Here is a 23,078-nt window from a genome sequence, read left to right on the forward strand (position 1 = left end):
TATATAGGAAAAGTATTTAATGTTGCTTTTGAATTCAAAAGCGATTTTTAGATCTCTTTATAACTTCTATAATGTTCACTTTTTGTTCTTTGTTTTAGGTGCAGAACTTCGTGAAAGAATGTATGAATTTTTGAATCATTTACCTGAACCCATTCCACAATTAGAGGTAAAATTAAAAACTTGATTTTTAGTCTTTGCTGCGATTTCGGCAGACAGGGTTACTCCGTCACAAACGTGGATATCCCGTCCGCCAAATTACAATCCCATTATATCTTATGGAACTTAAAATTTGGCAGACTGGATATCCACCACTTTTGTGATGGACTATCCTATCCGCAAAGATCTTAATCAGGCCCATAGTCAGGACTCCTTTAATCCATCTTTTAGGCCATTACAGGTCACTGAAGCATTCTTAGTCTCAGTCTTAGTCTTCGCTACCATTTGGTTAAACTATTGACATAAACAATAAGCCTGATGTACAAAGCCATTTTGCGGTCCCAAAGCCTGCGATTCACAAAATCACAGGGTTTGGGACACCAAAATGGCTTTTTGTTATGTACTAAATCCATTTATGTAATTTGGTAACAGGTTACTGAATCGGTAAGTGAGTTCAGAAACCAATAACAAATCACTATTTGGAAGGGACATGTTTAGGGCAACCCTTCCAAAAAGCGATTTATTAAGGTATGTAACAATGTTTTGAGACCAAAATCGCAAGATTGTAAAATATTGAAGATTTACAGATGCCTTAGAGACAAGGTAACTCATTGGCAAATCGGAAGGAGTCCTTTTGGGACCACTGCCAACCCTGAAACAAACAAACAAAATATTTTTAAATGCAGCACTGTTTCCTTTAACCCCTTCGACGCTCATGACGAGCTCAGCTCGTCATGAGTTACGCCTGTCGTACGCTCATGACGAGCTGAGCTCGTCATGAACCGCGGGTTTTTGCAAAAGTCAGCGCACAGCGGGAAAACGCGTAGTGGGCATGGTGTTAAGGAAAGTGGGATGCACTTTAAAAAAGAGTTTATTTTATTGGAAATGTGGCTCCAGAAATGGTGGTCTCCTTTCCCAAGTATTCAGAATTTTATGAACCGACCTATTAGTGCATAGTTACGTTTGCACAGTTTATTTTCATTCACAAAAAGTTGGTGCGCAATTTGCGACTACTGTTTGCATTGGAAATTTTGTACATCAGGCCCAATAGTTCCCATGGATTTACTGATAAAACCAATTATGAAATTAAGGGAGACACTCAAGTACAAATCCTACACTTCCAATAAAAGACAAAAGCAAAGTACATGATGCAAATTATATTTGAGACAATCTTCTTAGAACAATATAAAGCATGACAGATATGAATAGGTGCTCCCAGCCACGACAGAGTGAAAGTGATAAGTGATCAAAGAGAAATAAATGTACACGACAAGAAAGACAAGAACACTAAATTGTTTGTAAATTTTCGTCTTTGGAATAGCCATAACTAAATGTCAGTTCTGGCGCATAATTTGTACAATTAATGTTCCACCCAAACATTGAGTAGTACAAAGTTTCGAACTGATTTTTTGAAAGATCTTAGTCAGGACAGATATGAGTAGCAACCGCCTGTTGACATAATCTCTACATAGTACATGCTTGTGTAGTCACTAGACAAATCTGAATTATATAAACATCTTCTAAATGACTGCAAAAGTTGAGCTTCTTGAGCATCTCCACTTAGAGGTGGTTGTAATTCCATTAAGCTAAAGGGCCTCCTTGGTTAAACAAACCTAACCTACAGGAATTCCAAACCACTGGCTCGTGCTCAATGTCTGGTATCACAAATGCAAAACAACATCTGGCGTAAGGTTATGAAAATTGTGCATGAGTGGGTCATCATTTTCCAGCAAGGACCTGAGTCAAGCCAGTCTTGCCACCTGAGAAAAGCACAGCTTTACATGGTGCATCTTGCTACAGTATACGATGACACAGGATGACACAGAAAGTGCAATGTACAGTGATTGAGCAAAGTGTAGAACTGGAGTGGATCATGACAAGAGCATTCATTTGTTGCTCAGGTGATTGGATGTGTTTACTAAAAAGGATCTGCAAGGGGTGTATCTGGGTCTGATCTAGTTTATCTGTCTGACCAACCTGGTATAATACTGCATTAGTAGTGTCTAGAGATCCCTACGTGCATTTAGCAGTGCTGTATTATAGTCTGAACTGGTATCAGTAGTTTGTGTTGAGATGAGCCTGTCCAACATGACTGTTCAAGGATACAGACGCTACACTACTTCTCTACTAACCTCGCATAGCACAGAACCGCAGACCAATGAGTAATCAGTAAAATGAAGGAAGCAGTGCTGGGTGCTAACAACCACAGAAAGCTGCAAAGAAAAATACAAAGATTTATTGATTTAAATACTACTGTAGTAATGCTTATGGCAGTGGTCTTCTTCGCTTTTTTAATGCCCCCCCTTTAAACAAAAAATCATTGTGGCTCCCCTCAGAATTTAAAAATAGGTGAGAGCAGAGATTCTACTCTCTGTTGGAGGTGTGCACATTTGCACTTGGACCTGATTTCGTCCTGTTCACTGGTTCATCAAAGTTCAATAAAGTTTTCAACGAAAAAAAGTTTTTTCAAATTCTTCCAATGAAATATTTATTCCATATTTCTCTTCATTCAATATATAATTCAAATAGTTGCGAGATTCATTACTTGAAGCATTTCGACAAAACTCAATGCATTTCGGGTCCAACCTGACCCTTCCTCAGGGGTCTCTAGGGAAAGAACAAACAAAAATTTTTGAGCCCAAAGCTATGTTTAAGAATAGTCATAATAATTATTTCATGATTGACAACACAAAGTTCTACAGCGAAAAACATTGACACTTATGTAACATTAGCATTTTCAAAGAAACGTAATTGCCAGTCAATTTCTAATTTGACCACACGGTAATCTCACCCCTGTTGGATTGTACTGAATCCGACTGACGTAAAACAGTTCTGAAATATTAAACCTCCTTTCCACTGTTAAATCTTATTTACTGTCCAATCATAGTTAAACCGCTATGTCAGATGAAAAACACAACACTGTTTTAACTTCTATCTACTAAGTGTTCTATGACAGAAACGGCTCGCGTTTCTTGTCAGTTACTCACTGAAATGCTTCTGCACACTCGGCTTTCAGTTTCCACCAATGTCGGTGTAGCTTGGATAACCCGAATTACTCCTTTCTATTATCTTTATACTCATTGGTTAAACATGCGATCACATGACCGCGATTTTACCGAAGTGTGAGCAATGTGTATTAACACACTAAATGGTGAACAGAATATTATATGAGCTCCTGCAAGGTTGTACATTGCTCCTCATGGGTTTTCTGACCTAATTAAAAAATTAAAAAATTAAAAACGGAGTGAGACAAAATATCTAACAAACCCAAAAAATAAAAAAAACACAATAAATGTACATCACACTGTAAGAAAACCCATCGGATGTGGATACCATATTTATAACCAATGTGGTTAATCGACAGGTAAACATTGCCATGGTCATAGCGTGTCGGCCATTTTGGAATCGGATGTAACCAGGGTTAAACAGGGTAAACTGGTGTCAATTCAGGAAAAACAGATAACTTCCTGATACTCATTTATAGAAAACATGATAGTTCCAGTCTGTCATTAAGACCATGTGGCTGAAGACTCCCCATCTTTTTTTATCCAGAAATATTCAGCTCTTAATCTCATCTTATGTGTGTCCATATCCAGGCGTGTTTCAATCACTTCCAATATTGTGAAACGTAGCTGAGAGATATTGTGTCCTGCTTCTATCCAATGTGCTGCCACTGTTGATTTCTGATTTTTTAAACGTATACTGCTTTTATGCTCCGTTATTCTTATCTTTATTTTCCGTTCTGTTTGCCCGACATATAATTTTCCGCAGGGGCATTTAATACCATAAATCACCCCTTTGGTGTCACAGGTGCTAGAATGTCGTAGTGGGATCTGTTGCCCAGTTCTTGGATGTGTGAAGGATGGCCCTATCATCACATTATTACAGTGCGTACAGTTGGCTAAGTTTGAGAGTGACCATATACTCAACAATTTAAATTGGAAGATAGGACTGCTGGTCTATAAACGTTACATCAACGATATTTTCATTATCTGGAGAGGCAAGAAAGAGAGACTGGAAGAGAATATCCATGTGTTAAATTTACAACACAAGAGGATCAAATTCACACATGTGATTGACCAATATCAATTATCTTTTCTGGATGTAAACATTTCTAGGGAACAGGGTCTAATATGCACGAATGCACACATAAAAGAAACTGATTGAAACAGTGGACTACACTTTACCAGCTTCCACCATTTTTCTCTCAAGAGTCATTTACCACTGTCTCAATTTATCCGCCACAAAAGGATAACATCGAATTCCAATAATGTTTCAACCACCATCAACAAACAGATCAAAAAATTTGAAAACGTGGATATCCAGCTAAACTACTCCAAGAATCAAAAACTAAAGTCATGGCAATGACTAGAGAGTCCTTGCTGATCAAAAAGGATAAGTCCAATGAGAAACTCACAGTTTGTGTTCTTAAACATTCTGTACAGGCACGTCAGATCACCAGTATTATGAGAAAACATTGGTCTATCATTACTCAAGAACCAGATCTCCAACCACTGTTTGCAGAACGTATAACATTTGCTTATAACAGATCCAAAAATTTAAAAGAATTGTTGAAGAAGAAAGAAAAGACCCAGAGAGATGATGCACACAAAGGAATGCGCAAATGCGAGAACTGTACGCACTGTAATAATGTGATGATAGGGCCATCCTTCACACATCCAAGAACTGGGCAACAGATCCCACTACGACATTCTAGCACCTGTGACACCAAAGGGGTGATTTATAGTATTAAATGCCCCTGCGGAAAATTATATGTCTGGCAAACAGAACGGAAAATAAAGATAAGAATAACGGAGCATAAAAGCAGTATACGTTTAAAAAATCAGAAATCAACAGTGGCAGCACATTGGATAGAAGCAGGACACAATATCTCTCAGCTACGTTTCACAATATTGGAAGTGATTGAAACACGCCTGGATATGGGCACACATAAGATGAGATTAAGAGCTGAATATTTCTGGATAAAAAAGATGGGGAGTCTTCAGCCACATGGTCTTAATGACAGACTGGAACTATCATGTTTTCTATAAATGAGTATCAGGAAGTTATCTGTTTTTCCTGAATTGACACCAGTTTACCCTGTTTAACCCTGGTTACATCCGATTCCAAAATGTCCGACACGCTATGACCATGGCAATGTTTACCTGTCGATTAACCACATTGGTTATAAATATGGTATCCACATCCGATGGGTTTTCTTACAGTGTGATGTACATTTATTGTGTTTTTTTTAATTTTTTGGGTTTGTTAGATATTTTGTCTCACTCCGTTTTTTATTTTTTAATTTTTTAATTAGGTCAGAAAACCCATGAGGAGCAATGTACAACCTTGCAGGAGCTCATATAATGTTCTGTTCACCATTTAGTGTGTTAATACACATTGCTCACACTTCGGTAAAATCGCGGTCATGTGATCGCATGTTTAACCAATGAGTATAAAGATAATAGAAAGGAGTAATTCGGGTTATCCAAGCTACACCGACATTGGTGGAAACCGAAAGCTGAGTGTGCAGAAGCATTTCAGTGAGTAACTGACAAGAAACGCGAGCCGTTTCTGTCATAGAACACTTAGTAGATAGAAGTTAAAACAGTGTTGTGTTTTTCATCTGACATAGCGGTTTAACTATGATGGGACAGTAAATAAGATTTAACAGTGGAAAGGAGGTTTAATATTTCAGAACTGTTTTACGTCAGTCGGATTCAGTACAATCCAACAGGGGTGAGATTACTGTGTGATCAAATTAGAAATTGACTGGCAATTACGTTTCTTTGAAAATGCTAATGTTACATAAGTGTCAATGTTTTTCGCTATAGAACTTTGTGTTGTCAATCATGAAATAATTATTATGACTATTCTTAAACATAGCTTGGGGCTCAAAAATGTTTGTTTGTTCTTTCCCTAGAGACCCCTGAGGGAGGCTCAGGTTGGACCCAAAATGCATTGGGTTTTGTCGAAATGCTTTAAGTAATGAATCTCGCAACTATTTGAATTATATATTGAATGAAGAGAAATATGGAATAAATATTTCATTGGAAGAATTTGAAAAAACTTTTTTTCGTTGAAAACTTTATTGAACTTTGATGAACCGGTGAACAGGACCAAATCAGGTCCAAGTGCAAATGTGCACACCTCCAACAGAGAGTAGAATCTCTGCTCTCACCTATTTTTGAATATATGCGTGCAGTGTTTCCAGACAAAAAACTTCAGGAGGGAGTCGCACAACTTTAAAAAAAAGTTTCAAACAGTGATATAAATCAAGATAATAAGAGTGCAACTGATGGACTTGTAAAAGATCCCCTCAGAATTTCCCACAATTATTCTATTCAATTTGCAATGTTTAAGTATGTCTTACACATTACAGTTAAGTTAAACCTTTTAAAAAATGGCCCATTACAGAGTTGCTGACTGCTGATAATTTGCTTTTAGTTTGAAACAAAGCACTGCTATCAGCATGATGCTTCTTTTGACCAGAGCCTGGAGCCCCCCTGGGATCTCTTAAGGCTCCCCTGTGGGGAGCCTGCCCCCCACTTTGAAGACCCCTGGCTTATGGTATAATCCCTGGCTAAGTAGCGGTTGATTCAACACATAGGAACCGATCTGGCACAGGAATACATCATCTCACAAGTTTATCTTCAAACTCACATGAATAATCTAATTTGACGGGTTTCTCTGAGATGGTCTTCCGCCTGTGTGGGCTTCTGTCTTCTCTAACCTGTCCCATCTTTCCTAAGTCATTGAAGACCCTCATGCTAAATGATCATTAACTAACTTAAATCTGATTGCAAATAGTTGCTGCACCTGAGGCTCATTAGTAGCAGTTTCATTGTGACTTCCTTATAAGAGTTTCTAGATTTCCCCACCTGATCAGTGTAATGTAAGAATGTTTATACATTTGGCACAACCTTTTTTAAGTGATTGGTTTCTCCTGCTACAGGTAGAATGTTGTCCCTGAAACTGAGTAAAGTGGGTAGGCAATCATAGCTCTTGGTGGGGCTGTTTGCATTGGTTTTCTTCATAGTGTCCAATAAGCCCTTTCCATCATAAAATTGAGCGGGAGCTTTGTTTGTGCTCATCTCAGATCTCTCACAGATCCATGTTGCACCATTAGTGCCTTCTGTAGACATGCATAATGTGATAGGCAAAGAAACAGATTACATCATCGAAAGTTATTCAACAAATGTCAAGTTAATAGGAGTCTTGTATACAGGGCCGGCTTTAGCACTGGTGGCGCCCAGTGCAACAATGTTTTTTGGCGCCCCCCCCCCATGAACACCTGCGCAACAAATTCCCGCACTACCACCACTCCGTAACAGTCTCCATAACCACTCTCACTCAGATGCATTAATTCGTTTGATAGTGTCACTCATAAAAGTGAAGGGATGTCAGAGCACTTTACATTGCACACACATTACTCAATCATATGTGCGTAAATCAATGTATAGGAAACGTTACATAAGACAGAGTGGTAGGATTTATATGTCATCCATTCTGGTAGGCAGCAAAGTTTGGGGGGGCTTGATCTGGAGAAGCACAAACTCAGAATTTAAAACGTAAGACCGTGATTGGGTATTATCTTTAATAATTGGAATTGATTTATACCCAAATCAACACTTTGTACAACATTTGAATATTGAAAGTCAGGGGAAAAAATGAATACGCTCTAAACTATACTTGGAGTCTGCATTTCAGTTCTTTGATGACAGTTAATAGCTCACTGATTTTTATTAGTATTTTAACTAATGAACTACAAGTAACAAAACAAAGTCTCTGACAAAGCAGTAACCCCTTGACCTATTCACTTCGGGATTGCATGATGCACATTCTTTGCAGCAGGCATATTGACCATCTGCGCTAACTTAAGATGAATCAAAACATCCCCCAGTCAAAACTCCAACTAGACAAAACTTCTTTCTCTCTCCAGGAAGAACATCACATCAGTAGGGTTGACATTTTTATTGTTGGCTGAAAATTGCTGGAGGTCAGGAACACTGTTACGGGTGCTTTTAAAAACAATATAGTATAGCAAACAGGCGCCCGGTGCAGTGGCACCGGTGGCACCGCCCTAAAGCCGGCTCTGCTTGTATATATTACTAGTAAATCACTAAAGTTGTTTAGTGATCATCACAATTTTGAAATCATCATACATGTTGGAATAATGGAAACGTTTATGTGGAAATACTGTTATACAGAACCCAGTGATAAGAATCCTCAACAGCAAAAAGTTCAATCAACATTTAATGAACTACAATAACAAAACTACCTTAATAAATCCCTTTATGAAGAAATTTAACTTCATCCCACTACTTGCTCAAACTCTAAATAACTTATAGAAAACCTTAATTCTTAACATTACCTATACACTAATCTCAACCAAAACTGACCCTGGTATGTACCGTAACTCTAACCTGACATCTACTAGTAATAATTTTTTCAATGTTACATTTATTTTTGTTATAATGGCCTAACTTTTTTTTTCCTAGTGGTTTATTGATAAACGTGTAGTCTTGATTTTGTATAAAGAATCTTGAGTAGTGAAAGTTACAAGGGATTATCTCATTCTGTGCTTACCGGAATCATGTTTTTATGTTTAAACATCATTTGTGGGTTTTTGTTTGACATTAAAGTAATCTGATTATTTTTTGCAGGACTATTTAGATACTGAGGGTTTATCTATGTTATTTCCAAGGGTTGAAATATTCCTAATACACCAACGGCCTGTCGAAATGCTGGAAAAACCACCAATGGATGGTAGGTTGGAATTTCAGAGACATCGCCAGCGGTCATTTATTGTTGTTTGGCTGAGCTATTGCAAATCTGAAAAGCATAAATAATTTTTAGCAACTTTAAAATCTACATTTATTTTGATCACTTATAGATTATTGTTGCCGACATTAGGAAACATTTAGTGTGCAAAAAACTGGAATCCTATCCTGCATAGTATGTAAGCAAAATCTTTTTTAAAGCACATGTTGATTCCAGGAGGCATCTTACCGATGGCTAAGCACAAGGAAAGGTCAAACTAGTAAGAGTAATAGTTAATTACAAAGCACGTTATTATGTTTATGGAATTTAGGATGTTTCAGAGTACAGCAAGAAGAAAAGAGAAGTTCAATTTATGTTGTGGGGAATCTGTAAAAGAGCCTGATTAAAAAGTGTAGGAGAGTAGGGTCTGCTTCCTATGGTCACCCCCACTTTCTGCTGTGATACTCTGGTTTTCGACTTTAGACTGGCTGTGGGCTGCTAATCAGGACCCCAGCCTAGCTGTTCTCTCTCTAAACTGATACCATGTACTTTAGGTACTTACCAGATTGGGTATTGGGTCACCTTTGTGAGCCTCTGTATAGTGTACCCTAGGTACCCAGGGCATAGGTGCATTCAAGGCCTACCAGAGGCTGCAGCATGTATTATGCCACCCCTGGCTGGCCCTCCACACTGACACCACAGGATGTTCACCCAGCTTGGGTAGGTTGGTGTAATCACCCCATACTTAGATATAGTATATCTATATCTACCTTATATATAGACACATAGTAACCTATAAGTCACTCCTATGGCAGGCCTTATCGATCCTGGAGGCAGAGTGCTTGGTTTTATGTGAGAGGGTGCTCTATCATGAGCTGAGCCCCACTGCAGCTTTCGGAACCATCTCCTTATAGCTGTTCTATGATATAGCCATACCATATACTCTTAAGTGCATTATAATCCTTGCAGTTAATGCTTACTTTGGTTTGGCTTTATCAAAACATGTCGTGTAAGGTGTCAAACACTTTGGAATACTACACCCCCACCAGGTCTGATGGAGGGGGTAGCATTCCACCCTTCTAGAGGCAGAAGACATGTAGTTACTGCTAACCCCGGTTAAAGTAAAACAGAGCCTCAGTATCACAAAATGGATGCTGCTGCCACAGACATGAGTCTGACCTTCTGCTGCTGGACCAAACTCCGGCAGGGGAGACCTGGACAATAGGTATCCTGTCAAGGGAGGTGCCAGCACCTCCCCAGACAGCCTGTAGTCTATTGGGGCAGGGAGGGCTGCATTCATAATGTGCATACATAATGTGATAGGCAAAGAAACAGAGTATATCATCAAAAGTTATTCAACAAATGTCAAGTCAATAGGAGTCTTGTATACAGGGCCGGCTTTAGCACTGGTGGAGCCCAGTGCAACAATGTTTTTTTGGTGCCCCCCCCCCCCCACCCCTCCATTGACCACCTGCGCAACAAATTCTCGCACTACCACCACTCTGTGACAGTCTCCATAACCACTCTCACGCAGATGCATTAATTTGTTTTATAGTGTCACTCATAAAAGTGAAGGGATGTCAGAGCACTTTACATTGCACACACATTACTCCATCATATGTGCGTAAAACAATGTATAGGAAACGTTACATAAGACAGAGTGGTAGGATTTATATGTCATCCATTCTGGTAGGCGGTAACGTTTAGGGGGCGCTTGCTCTGGAGAAGCACAAACTCAGAATTTAAAACGTAAGACCATGATTGGGGATTATCTTTAATAATTTGAATTGATTTCTACCCAAATACACTTTGTACAACTTTTGAATATTGAAAGTCTGGGGAGAAAATGAATACGCTCTAAACTATACTTGAAGTCTGCATTTCAGTTCTTTGATGACAGTTAATAGCTCACTGATTTTTATTAGTAATTTAACTAATAAATTACAAGTAACAAAACAAAGTTTCTGACAAAGCAGTGACCTCCTGCTGCTGGACCAAACTCCGTCAGGGGAGGCCTGGACAATAGGTATCCTGTCAAGGGAGGTGCCAGCACCTCCCCAGACAGCCTGTAGTGTATTGGGGCAGGGAGGGCTGCATTCATAAATGCGTTTCCAGACACTGCCTGGGGCACACAATGTGCTCCATGCATAGCCCGGTTCAAACCAGTTGCTGGGGCACTCCAGCCCCGCTCTGGCGCGAAACTGGACAAAGGGAAAGGGATGTAACCACCCCCTTCCCAGGTCTACCCATAGGAGGGACCTAGCAGATAATCCAGCCCCTTAACTGAGTATAAGAATAGGAGCTGTGTCCCCAGGACTTTAGATTATCCTGGAACGAAACTTTGATACAGAACTCTTGGACCTTCGACATTCTATTCTGACTAGAAGACGGAAGACATCTCCCTTGTGGTCAAGGAGTAACCACCCTGTGCAAACAGGAACCACCAGTAACTTGCCGGTCTGCTTTGTCGACGCTCCCGCTGGAACCCGAAGACTCAGCAACACAGGACACGCACTTCCAGACATCTCTGACCCGACCCACACCCACAGTAAAGCTGAGACCCGTGGCGGACACGAGAGACATGGGACCGGAACTCCTGGCCATCCTGCATTTTGCTAACTGCATGGACTCCTGAGGTAACTCGCAGTTGTGCATTGGGGTAAGAGAAGCCTCAGACGTGAGCACAATTTGCACTGAAGCTCAGCCCTCCACACTCCACGAGTGCCGCGCGGGGCCTGCTCTTGCATTTCAGCTCGACGCGTCTTCCTGGTTAAAGACTTTCCTTTTGAACTAAACTGCTTTCCTGCTTGCTCCAGGCTTGCTCCAGCTTCCCTGCAAAGGAGAAGCGCCACAGGCCTTGCTGGTCTGCACCGAAGCCAATCTTCGCTTCCTGCGTGGATTGCGTTTGCCAAGGCTTGTTGGGTCCAATCCGGATACCGAAACCGCAGTCATTTAGATCCTTCGTGGGACAGCTCAAATCCAGCTCCTGGTCATCGTTGACACCTCCTGGACCTCGTGGCTGCAGAGACAAGCTTCACCTCTTCACCTGAGATCATCGTGACAGTGCCTGGTTCCTTCCTGGTTCCTTCCTGGTCACTGGCTAGTGACCCAAACTCTGTTCCTTCTGCTTTCAGGTTCTTCAGATCTTCAATCCACCCTTGGATCCACCCGGACACTTTTCCTCTGGTCGCCTGCAGCACTTCTTTGCAGATCTCCATAGAAAACATCGACGAAACCCGACACCAAAAGGCACCTATGCACCCGGCTTCCCTGGGTGAGGTAGCACGAGTACTCCGGTGCTCCCGTGGGTCTTGACTCTCAAAGTGTCCTAGTCTAAAGGGGTTTTGTCGAAGTCCATCCGAAAATGCCCTTAAACAGTAACTTTACTTTTCCCATAGAAAGGCAATGGTAACTCGCGACTGTGTTTAGACACAGCACGCGTCTCCCGTGGGCCTCCTACTTCCTAACCTTTGGTTGTTCAGAGTAGCCCTAGCGATTCCCTTGGCCCTAGGCCTACTTTCTATTTCTGTGGTGGTTCTTATACCACTATTTTAGTATATGGTTTGTGAGGCCCCTAGGGCATAACTGTATTTGTGCATGAGGCACAGGGTCAAGACTGATTTGCATATGGCCATGTCTAAACTGGGGTGGCTTTGTGAGCAAAATAACGATGGATTAAACCCAGATCTGTGACTGGGGGTGAATGTTTTGCCATTGTGCAGCATTCCGTCCATCATATTGTGTGTTTTGCTGTTCACCCGATGTGGGAAGGGTATGCCCAGACGTGGGTCCCGTGCTCAGTACGCCACTGGAGTCAAGCTATCCTGGCTGAAGACGGTTGATAGCCAGAAACGGGTCCTAGGATGCTTGATTCCGGTCCAGGAAAGACATGGCTTGGCAGTTCGGTCTGGGCTGTTCCCATGAGGCACAGGGTCAAGACTGATTTGCATATGGCCATGTCTGAACTGGGGTGGCTTTGTGAGCAAAATAACGATGCATTAAACCCAGATCTGTGACTGGGGGTGAATGTTTTGCCATTGTGCAATATTCCGTCCATCATATTGTGTGTTTTGCTGTTCACCCTATGTGGGAAGGGTATGCCCAGACGTGGGCCCCATGCTCACTACGCCACTGGAGTCAAGCTATCCTGGCTGAAGACGGCTGATAACCAGAAACCGGTCCTAGGATGCTTGATTCCGGTCCAGGAAAGACATGGCTTGGAAGTTCGGTCTGGACTGTTCCCATGAGGCACGGGGTCAAGACTGATTTGCGTATGGCCATGTCTGAACTGGGGTGGCTTTGTAAGCAAAATAACGATGGATTAAACCCAGATCTGTGACTGGGGGTGAATGTTTTGCCATTGTGCAACATTCCGTCCATCATATTGTGTGTTTTGCTGTTTACCCTATGTGGGAAGGGTATGCCCAGACGTGGGTCCCGTGCTCACTATGCCGCTGGAGTCAAGCTATCCTGGTTGAAGACGGCTGATAAGCAGAAACCGGTCCTAGGATGCTTGATTCCGGTCCAGGAAAGACATGGCTTGGCAGTTTGGTCTGGACTGTTCCCATGAGGCACAGGGTCAAGACTGATTTGCATATGGCCATGTCTGAACTGGGGTGGCTTTGTGAGCAAATTATCAATGGATTAAACCCAGATCTGTGACTGGGGGTAAATGTTTTGCCATTGTTCAACATTCCCTCCATCATATTGTGTGTTTTGCTGTTCACCCTAAGTGGGAAGGGTATGCCCAGATGTGGATCCCGTGCTCACTACGCCACTGGAGTCAAGCTCTCCTGGATGAAGACGGCTGATAGCCAGAAACCGGTCCTAGGATGCTTGATTCTGGTCCAGGAAAGACATGGCTTGGCAGTTCGGTCTGGACTGTTCCCATGAGGCACAGGGTCAAGACTGATTTGCATATGGCCATGTCTGAACTGGGGTGGCTTTGTGAGCAAAATAACAATGGATTAAACCCAGATCTGTGACTGGGGGTGAATGTTTTGCCATTGTGCAACATTCCGTCCATCATATTGTGTGTTTTGCTGTTCACCCTATGTGGGAAGGGTATGCCCAGACGTGGGTCCCGTGCTCACTACGCCACTGGAGTCAAGCTATCCTGGCTGAAGACGGCTGATAGCCAGAAACCAGTCCTAGGATGCTTGATTCCGGTCCAGGAAAGACATGGCTTGGCAGTTCGGTCTGGACTGTTCCCACGAGGCACAGGGTCAAGACTGATTTGCATATGGCCATGTCTGAACTGGGGTGGCTTTGTGAGCAAAATAACGATGGATTAAACCCAGATCTGTGACTGGGGGTGAATGTTTTGCCATTGTGCAACATTCCATCCATCATATTGTGTGTTTTGCTGTTCACCCTATGTGGGAATGGTATGCCCAGACGTGGGTCCCGTGCTCACTACGCCACTGGAGTCAAGCTATCCTGGCTGAAGACAGCTGATAGCCAGACACCGGTCTTAAGATGCTTGATTCCGGTCCAGGAAAGACATGGCTTGACAGTTTGGTCTGGACTGTTCCCATGAGGCACAGGGTCAAGACTGATTTGCATATGGCCATGTCTGAACTGGGGTGGCTTTGTGAGCAAAATAATGATGGATTAAACCCAGATCTGTGACTGGGGGTGAATGTTTTGCCATTGTGCAACATTCCGTCCATCATATTGTGTGTTTTGCTGTTCACCCTATTTGGGAAGGATATGCCCAGACGTGGGTCCCGTGCTCACTACGCCACTGGAGTCAAGCTATCCCGGCTGAAGACGGCTGATAGCCAGAAACCGGTTCTAGGATGCTTGATTCCGGTCCAGGAAAGACATGGCTTGGCAGTTCTGTCTGGACTGTTTCCATGAGGCAAAGGGTCAAGACTGATTTCATATGGCCATGTCTGAACTGGGGTGGCTTTGTGAGCAAAATAACGATGGATTAAACCCAGATCTGTGACTGGAGGTGAATGTTTTGCCATTGTGCAACATTCCGTCCATCATATTGTGTGTTTCACTAGAACTAGTGGACATCATATGCCAGGCTAACTTCTCACATTGGTGTGCAGCGGATGGGATAAGAGCTTGCTGTTGTTTTACCATATAATCTTGAAATATCATTTGAAAGATCACATTAAGGTACCTGTAGGTACATATAAATCAAGTTCTTATAATACATACGTTCTACTGAACTTAGCAGTTATAGGTGATAAAGGCTTAGCACACCCTGACTACAACTCCTAGAGAAGTTCAAGTAGGAAACATTTAGTGTAGGTAGGTGCACACACCCCACCTCACTAGAAAATGTCCTTGGAAGCAGGTCCTAGTTGATCCCTGCCAGAAGACCACCCTACGGTGCCTTCTAAATATGACACATTTACTTTTCATGAACTGAGACGTCTGTGCTCAGTCAGAATACTGAGACAAGGACAAAGTCCAACCTTTAACCACCTAGTAGATATTTTAGTGGAGTGTGATGCAGAAAAGGCATCCAACCCAGATCACATAGGTAGTACAGAGGGGGGCCATTGCTCAACAGAATATCCCACTGGTGAAAACCAAGGGGGTTCTGATGATGTGGATGCTAACCAGGTAGAAGTCAGGGAACTGAACCAGGTTAACCTAGGACTACTTGGGACTGGAGAAGGAAGACTCCCATCCAGACCCCAAAGTAGACCTAATGGTGAGAGCAGGAGACACAGATCCTCTTCAGGAGAATCTATACATTCCTACTCATCAGTAGGGTCCCATGCCTCAGCTCTAGGGAGAATGACTTCCCCTCAGAGAAGAGAGCATAAGGCTAGGATGAGGGAATCCAAGCTTATAATCAAGAGGCAAGAAGTTGCCCTTGCAAAAGAGACCCTGGCTCTTGAGAGAGAGAGAAAATTGTGTGGGCTAGAGCCCACTGGTGGTAGCATAATTCCTAGAGATAGGGAAAGCTCTCATGACCATAGAAACCTGAACAAAATTGTGCCCCCTTATCAGGTAGGGGATGACATCCACAAGTGGATCCCTGCTTTGAAAAGGGCCTGCAAAGTGCAAAAGGGCCCCAAGGAGCAGTGGGCAGCAATTGTATGGCTATCCTTTGCAGACAAAGGCAGAGATAAGCTCCTTACAGTTAATGAACAGGATGCTGACAGCTACACTGTCCTGAAGAGTGCTCTGATAGATGGGTTTGGCTTAACCACTGAGCAGTACAGGCTGCTGTTCAGAGATACCCAGAAGACGCAGACTCAGGACTGGACTGACTTTGTAGATTGTGCTACCAAGGCTCTGGAAGGCTGGTTACTGGGCAGTAAAGTAAGTGACTATACAGGATTGTATAACCTTATTATGAGAGAACAGATTCTTAATGATTGTCAGAACCAGTTATTGCATCAGCACTTGGTTGACTCTGATTTGACCTCTCCCCAAGAATTGGGTAAGAAGGCAGACAAATGGGTCAGAACCAGGGTGAAGCAGAAGGTACAGAACCACGGTGGTGATCAGAAGAATCAAGACCAAAAGGGTGGGGAGAAGCAAAAGACCAGAAGTCTTCTCAAGGTCCCCAAAAAGCTTCTACTGGTGGGGGTTCCCAAAAACCCAAAAAGAAAGAAGGTCCAAAGAAACCATGGTGCAACTTTTGTAAGGTTAATACTCACTGGACTAGTGAATGCACAAGAAAGGAGGCAGTTCCAGCCCGATTGCCCCTAAGGCAACTGTTCCCCCTGGTACAGCTAATAGTGGTGGTTCTTAACAGAAGGGTGTAGTAGGGTTAACCCGGGGAACTGAGATGGATTCTGGCCTAGTCAGAATACCATCTCAAGCTGTCCTGATCTGTGATGGGGACATGCCTGTGTCCTCTACTATGAGTCCCAGTAACTTGGGCAAGTACAGACAGACACCTTTAATTAATCACAAAGTGGCTCAGACCTACAGGGACACATGTGCTACTGTCACAATGGTGACACCTAGCTTTGTGAACCCTGGACAGATCATACTAGGTGAAAATTACCTAGTGACCAATGCAAGCAATGTCACTACCACCCATAGTATGGAAATTGTTAATTTCTCCTGGGGAGGGGTAACTGGCCTCAAAAGGGTTGTTGTTAGCTCAGATCTCCCTGGAGAATGTTTGCTTGGCAATGACCTAGAATCTTCAGTATGGTCTGAAGTGGAGTATACGACTCATGCAGAAATGTTAGGTATCTCAGCACATGTCCTTGCTGTGAGCAGGTCACAGGTCAAAAATTGCAACTCTGAACAGACACTAGATTCTGGAATAATGGGCCAGTTGCCTACCAGGAGGAGAAGCAGTAGGGTTAAGGCAGTGCCTTCCCCCTTGCCTCAGAGTGAGGATCAGCCTTCCAAGGAAACTGTTTGTGAGACCTAAGAAGTAACTGTCCTAGAAGAGCTTGAACCTGATCAGGTTGAGTTTCCTGGGACAGGGGGGCCTTCAAGGGCAGATCTGAGGCAGGCGCAGTTGGACTGCCCTTCTCTTGAACCCCTCAGAGAGAAAGCTGCTGCTGAGGCTGCAGGGAATGCTAATGGAACCCATAGAGTGTATTGGGATGAAGGGCTTCTGTATTCAGAGGCTAGAGAGCCCAAGCCTGGTGCTTTCAGGAGGTTGGTCATACCATTGGTGTTCAGGGGCTTCCTTCTTACATTAGCCCATGATATTCCCCTTGCAGGACATCTTGGCCAGAACAAGACTTGGGACAGGCTTTTCCCTCACTTTTACTGGCCTCACATGTCAGAAGACACAAAGAAGTTTTGTCGCTCCTGTATCAACTGCCAAGCCAGTGGCAAAGCAGATGGCACCACAAAGGCCCCCCTAATACCACTACCTGTGGTGGGGGTTCCCTCTGAACGTGTAGAGATTGACATTGTTGGACCAATGGATCCCCAAACAGCATCTGGGCACAGATTTATTCTGGAGTTAGTGGATCATGTCACCAGATACCCAGAGGCTATCCCACTTAGGACCACAACAGCTCCTGTTGTGGCAAGGGCCCTGTTGGGATTTTTCTCAAGAGTGGGCTTCCCTAGGGAGGTTATATCAGACAGAGGTGCAAACTTCATGTCTAGTTACCTGACTGTAATGTGGAAGGAGTGTGGAGTGAACTACAAGTTCACCACATCCTATCATACACGGTGCAATGGTCTAGTTGAAAGATTCAACAAGACCTTAAAGGGCATGATTAAGGGTCTCCCTGAAAAGCTCAGGCGGAGATGGGACATACTACTGCCCTGACTTTTGTTTGCTTATAGACCGGTCCCACAAAAGGAAGTTGGTTACAGCCCTTTTGAACTTTTGTTTGGGCATCCTGTAAGAGGACCCCTTTGTCTGGTGAAGGAGGGATGGGAGTTACCTCTCAAACTTCCCAAACAAGACATTGTGGATTATGAACTTGGTCTCCGCTCCAGGATGGCTGAGTGTATGAAAAAGGCATCCAAAAACCTTGAGGCTAGCCAGGAATTACAGAAAGCCTGGCATGGCCAAAAGGCTGTGCTGACTGTTTACCAGCCAGGGCAGAAAGTGTGGGTGTTGGAGCTAGTGGCCCCAGCAGCTCTCCAAGACAAATGGTCTGGACCCCACACTATTGTTGAGCAGAAGGGAGAGGTAACCTATTTGGTAGATATTGGAACTCCCAGGAGCCCTCACAGGGTGCTTCATGTCAACAGACTGAAACCATATGTTGACAGGGCTGACATGGGCTTGCTCATGGCTACAGATGAAGGACAGAGGAAGAGAGTGACCCTCTCCCAGACCTGCTATCTCAGAACCCTGATGATGGGTCATTTGATGGTGTAGCCTTCGCAGGCCGCCTCACTGATCAGCAGCAGAGGGACTGCAGACACGTTCTGCAGACCTACAGACATATGTTTTTCCTGACTCCAAGTCAGACTACCTGGTGCACCCATGAGGTGGACACTGGGAACAGTCTGCCTGTCAAAAGTAAGATTTACAGGCAACCTGATCATGTCAGGGACTGTATCAGGACAGAGGTCCATAAGATGTTGGAAGTGGGAGTCATTGAGCCCTCAGAGAGCCCTTGGGCCAGTCCTGTAGTCCTGGTGCCTAAACCTCACACCCAGGATGGTAAGAGAGAGATGAGGTTTTGCGTGGATTACAGAGGTCTCAATGCTGACACTAGGACAGATGCCCATTCAATACCCAGGGCTGATGAGCTCATTGACAGATTGGCATCTGCCAAGTTTTTGAGAACATTTGACCTGACAGCTGGCTACTGGCAGATCAGACTAGCTGAGGATGCAAAGCCAAAGACAGCATTCTCAACCCCTGGTGGACATTATCAGTTTGTGGTAATGCCCTTTGGTTTGAAGAATGCACCTGGCACATTTCAAAGGTTGGTGAACCAAGTCCTCACAGGCCTGGATGACTACTGTTAGCCTATCTTGATGGTTTTGCTATCTTTAGCTCCACCTGGGAAGATCACCTGATCCACCTGAAAAATGTGTTGGAGGCCCTGAAAAAGGCAGGCCTAACTATCAAGGCTACCAAGTGCCAGATAGGGCAGAGTAAGGTTGTGTACCTGGGCCACCTGGCAGGTGGAGGTCAGGTTCAACCATTGGAGAGCAAGATCCAGACCATAAAGGACTAGACTGCTCCCACCACCCAGACAGAGGTCAGAGCTTTCTTGGGCCTGACTGGGTACTACAGGAAATTTGTCAGGGGCTATGGGTCCATTGTGACACCCCTTAATGACCAAACTTCCAAGAAAATGCCAAAGAAAGTCAGTGGACAGTAAGCTGTCAAAAGGCATTTGATGGCCTGAAGCAGGTCATGTGCACTGCACCTATTCTGAAAAGTCCAAACTACTCAAAATAATTAATTGTTCAAGCAGATGCTTCTGAGTTGGGGGTAGGTGCTGTTCTTTCACAACTGAATAAAGATGGTCGTCAACACTAGCCAGTAGCTTTTATTAGCAGAAGGCTGACCCCTAGAGAGAAACGTTGGTCAGCTATTGAGAGGGAGGCCTTTGCTGTGGTTTGGGCACTGAAGAAGCTGAGGCCATACTTGTTTGGTACTCACTTCAAGATTCAGACAGAGCATAAGCCCCTCTTGTGGCTAAATCAGATGAAGGGTGAAAATCCCAAACTACTCAGGTGGTCCATTTCCTTACAGGGGATGGACTTTACAGTGGAACATAGACCTGAGACTGACCATGCAAATGCAGATGGACTCTACAGATATTTCCACTTAGAACATGAAGACTCAACTGGTCAAGGTTAGTTTAATGTCCCTGCGTTTGGGGGGGGGGGGGTTGTAGGAGAGTAGGGTCTGCTTGCTATGGTCACCCCCACTTTTTGCTGTGATACTCTGGTTTTTCAACTCTAGACTGGCTGTGGCCCTGCTAATCAGGACCCAACTTAGCTGTTCTCTCCCTAAATTGATACCATGTACTTTAGGTACATACCAGATTGGGTATTGGGTCACCTTTGTGAGCCCCTGCATAGTGTACCCTAGGTACCCAGGGCATAGGTGCATCCAAGGCCTACCAGGGGCTGCAGCATGTATTATGCCACCCTTGGCTCGCCCTCCACCCTGACACCACAGGCTGTTCACCCAACTTGGGTAGGGTGGTGTGATCACGCCTTACATAGATATAGTATATCTATATCTACCTTATATATAGACACATAGTAACCTATAAGTCACTCCTATGGCAGGCCTTATTGATCCTGGAGGCAGAGTGCTAGGTTTTATGTGAGAGGGTGCCCTAGCATGAGCTGAGCCCCTCTACAGCTTTCGGAACCATCTCCTTATAGTTGTTCTATGATATAGCCATACCATATACTCTTACGTGCATTATAATCCCCACGGTTAATGCTAACTTTGGTTTGGCTTTATCAAAACATGTCGTTTAAGATGTTAAACACTTTAAAATACTACCCCCCACCAGTTCTGGAGGAGGGGGTAGCATTCCACCCTTCTAGAGGGAGAAGACATGTAGTTACTGCTAACCCCGGTTAAAGTAATACAGAGCCTCAGCAACACAAAATGGATGCTGCTGCCACAGACACGAGCCTGACCTTCTGCTGCTGGATGAAACTCCGGCAGGGGAGGCCTGGACAATAGGTTTCCTGTCAAGGGAGGTGCCAGCACCTCCCCAGACAGCCTGTAGTGTATTGGGGCAGGGAGGGCTGCATTCAGAAATGCGTTTCCAGACACTGCCTGGGGCATACAAGGTGCTCCATGCATGGCCCGGTTCAAACCAGTTGCTGGGGCACTCCAGCCATGCTCTGGCGCGAAACTGGACAAAGGGAAAGGGGTGTAACCATCCCCTTCCCAGGTCCACCCATAGGAGGGACCGAGCAGGTAATCCAGCCCCTTAACTGAGTATAAGTATAGGAGATGTGTCCCCAGGACTTTAGATTATTCTGGAACGAAACTTTGATACAGAACTCTTGGACCTTCAACATTCTTTTCTGACTAGAAGACAGAAGACATCTCCCTTGTGGTCAAGGAGTGACCACCCTGTGCAAACAGGCACCACCAGTAACTTGCCGGTCTGCTTTGTCGACTCTCCCGCCCGAACCCGAAGACTCAGCAACACAGGACATGGACTTCCAGACATCTCTGACCCCGACCCACATCCACAGCAAAGCTGAGACCCGTGGCGGAAACGAGAGACATGGGACCAGAACTCCTGGACATTCTGCATTTTGCTAATTGCATCGACTCCTGAGGTAACTCGCAGTTGTGCATTGGGCTCCGAGAAGCCTCAGACTTGAGTACCATTTACACCGAAGCTCAGCCCTCCACACTCCACGAGTGCCACGTGGGGCCTGCTTTTGCATTTCAGCTCAACGCGTCTTTCCGGTTCCTAGTCCGTTGGCTAGTGAGCCCCCTGAAGACTTTCCTTTTGAACTAAACTGCTTTCCTGGTTGCTCCAGGCTTTCTCCAGCTTCCCTGCCAAGGAGAAGCGCCACAGACCTTGCTGGGCTGCACCAAAGCCAATCTTCACTTCCTGCATGGATTACGTTTGCCAAGGCTTGTTGGGTCCTATCCGGATACCGACACCGCAGTCAACTAGATCCTTCATGGGACAGCTCGAATCCAGCTCCTGGTCGTCGTCGACACCTCCTGGACTCCTGGCTGCAGAGACAAGCTTCACCTCTTCACCTAAGATCATCACGACATCGCCTGGTTCCTTCCTGGTCACTGGCTAGTGACCCAGACTCTGTCCCTTCTGCTTTCAGGTTCTTCAGATCTTTGATCCACCCGGACACTTTTCCTCTGGTCGCCTGCAGCACTTCTTTGCAGATCTCCATGGAAAACATTGACGGAACCCGACACCAAAAGGCACCTATGCACCTGGCTTCCCTGGGTGAGGTAACACGAGTACTCCGGTGCTCCCGTGGGTCTTGACTCTCTAAGTGTCCTAGTCTAAAGGGGTTTTGTCGTAGTACATCCGGAAGTGCCCTTAAAAAGTAACTTTGTAACTTTTACGTTTCCCATAGAAAGTCAATGGTAACTCGCGACTGTGTTTAGACACTGCACGCGTCTCCCGTGGGCCTCCTACTTCCTAACCTTTGGTTGTTCAGAGTAGCCGCAGCGATTCCCTATACCCTAGGCCTTCTTTCTATTTCTGTTGTGGTTCTTATACCACTATTTTAGTATATGGTTTGTGAGGCCCCTAGGGCATAACTGTATTTGTGCAACTCATCGTATGCTAATTAAGTAACTTGTATTGTGCTTTTACCTCTGACCTCATAAAGAGTGCAGAAGGGTTGTGTTTAGAATAAATACACATATATTTGATATATACCTTGTGTGGCGTCCTTTCATTTGGTATTCAAGGGATTATAATTGGTAAAACAGCTTGTTTCACATGCTCTCTGAAGTCTTAGCCTATTGACTGCTGGTCCATGCTACCACTAGGATAGCTTTCTATAAGGTTGACTTTACAACCACCATCAATAAGGGTCGATTAGACTGGTGCAAGGTGCCCACTAGAACTAGTGGACATCATATGCCAGGCTAACTTCTCACAAAAAGCTCAACATGATTGTAATTGGTCCGGTAATGAAATGGATCCAAATAGAGTGGATAATATTGTGTATTATTATTATTATTAATTAAATTTGTAAGGCGCAACAGCTACCCAAAAAGGGTTTTCCAGCGCAGGCCAGACATCGGAATAGGTATCAGCTTAATG

The 23,078-nt window shown here is 44.1% G+C and overlaps 1 protein-coding gene across 1 annotated transcript in view; it reads left to right on the plus strand.

Annotated features, from left to right (window-relative positions):
* Window positions 1-23,078, plus strand: part of LOC147697137 (uncharacterized) — a 114,529-nt gene that overhangs the window by 17,659 nt on the left and 73,792 nt on the right. The window contains exons 4-5 of the mRNA XM_086933294.1: window positions 99-166; window positions 8,823-8,925. Coding sequence (XP_086789420.1) covers window positions 99-166; window positions 8,823-8,925 — 171 coding nt within the window. The remainder of the gene's footprint in view (window positions 1-98; window positions 167-8,822; window positions 8,926-23,078) is intronic.

The sequence above is a fragment of the Lissotriton vulgaris genome, chromosome 8 (assembly GCF_964263255.1).
Source record: "Lissotriton vulgaris chromosome 8, aLisVul1.2, whole genome shotgun sequence".
NCBI lineage: Eukaryota > Metazoa > Chordata > Amphibia > Caudata > Salamandridae > Lissotriton > Lissotriton vulgaris.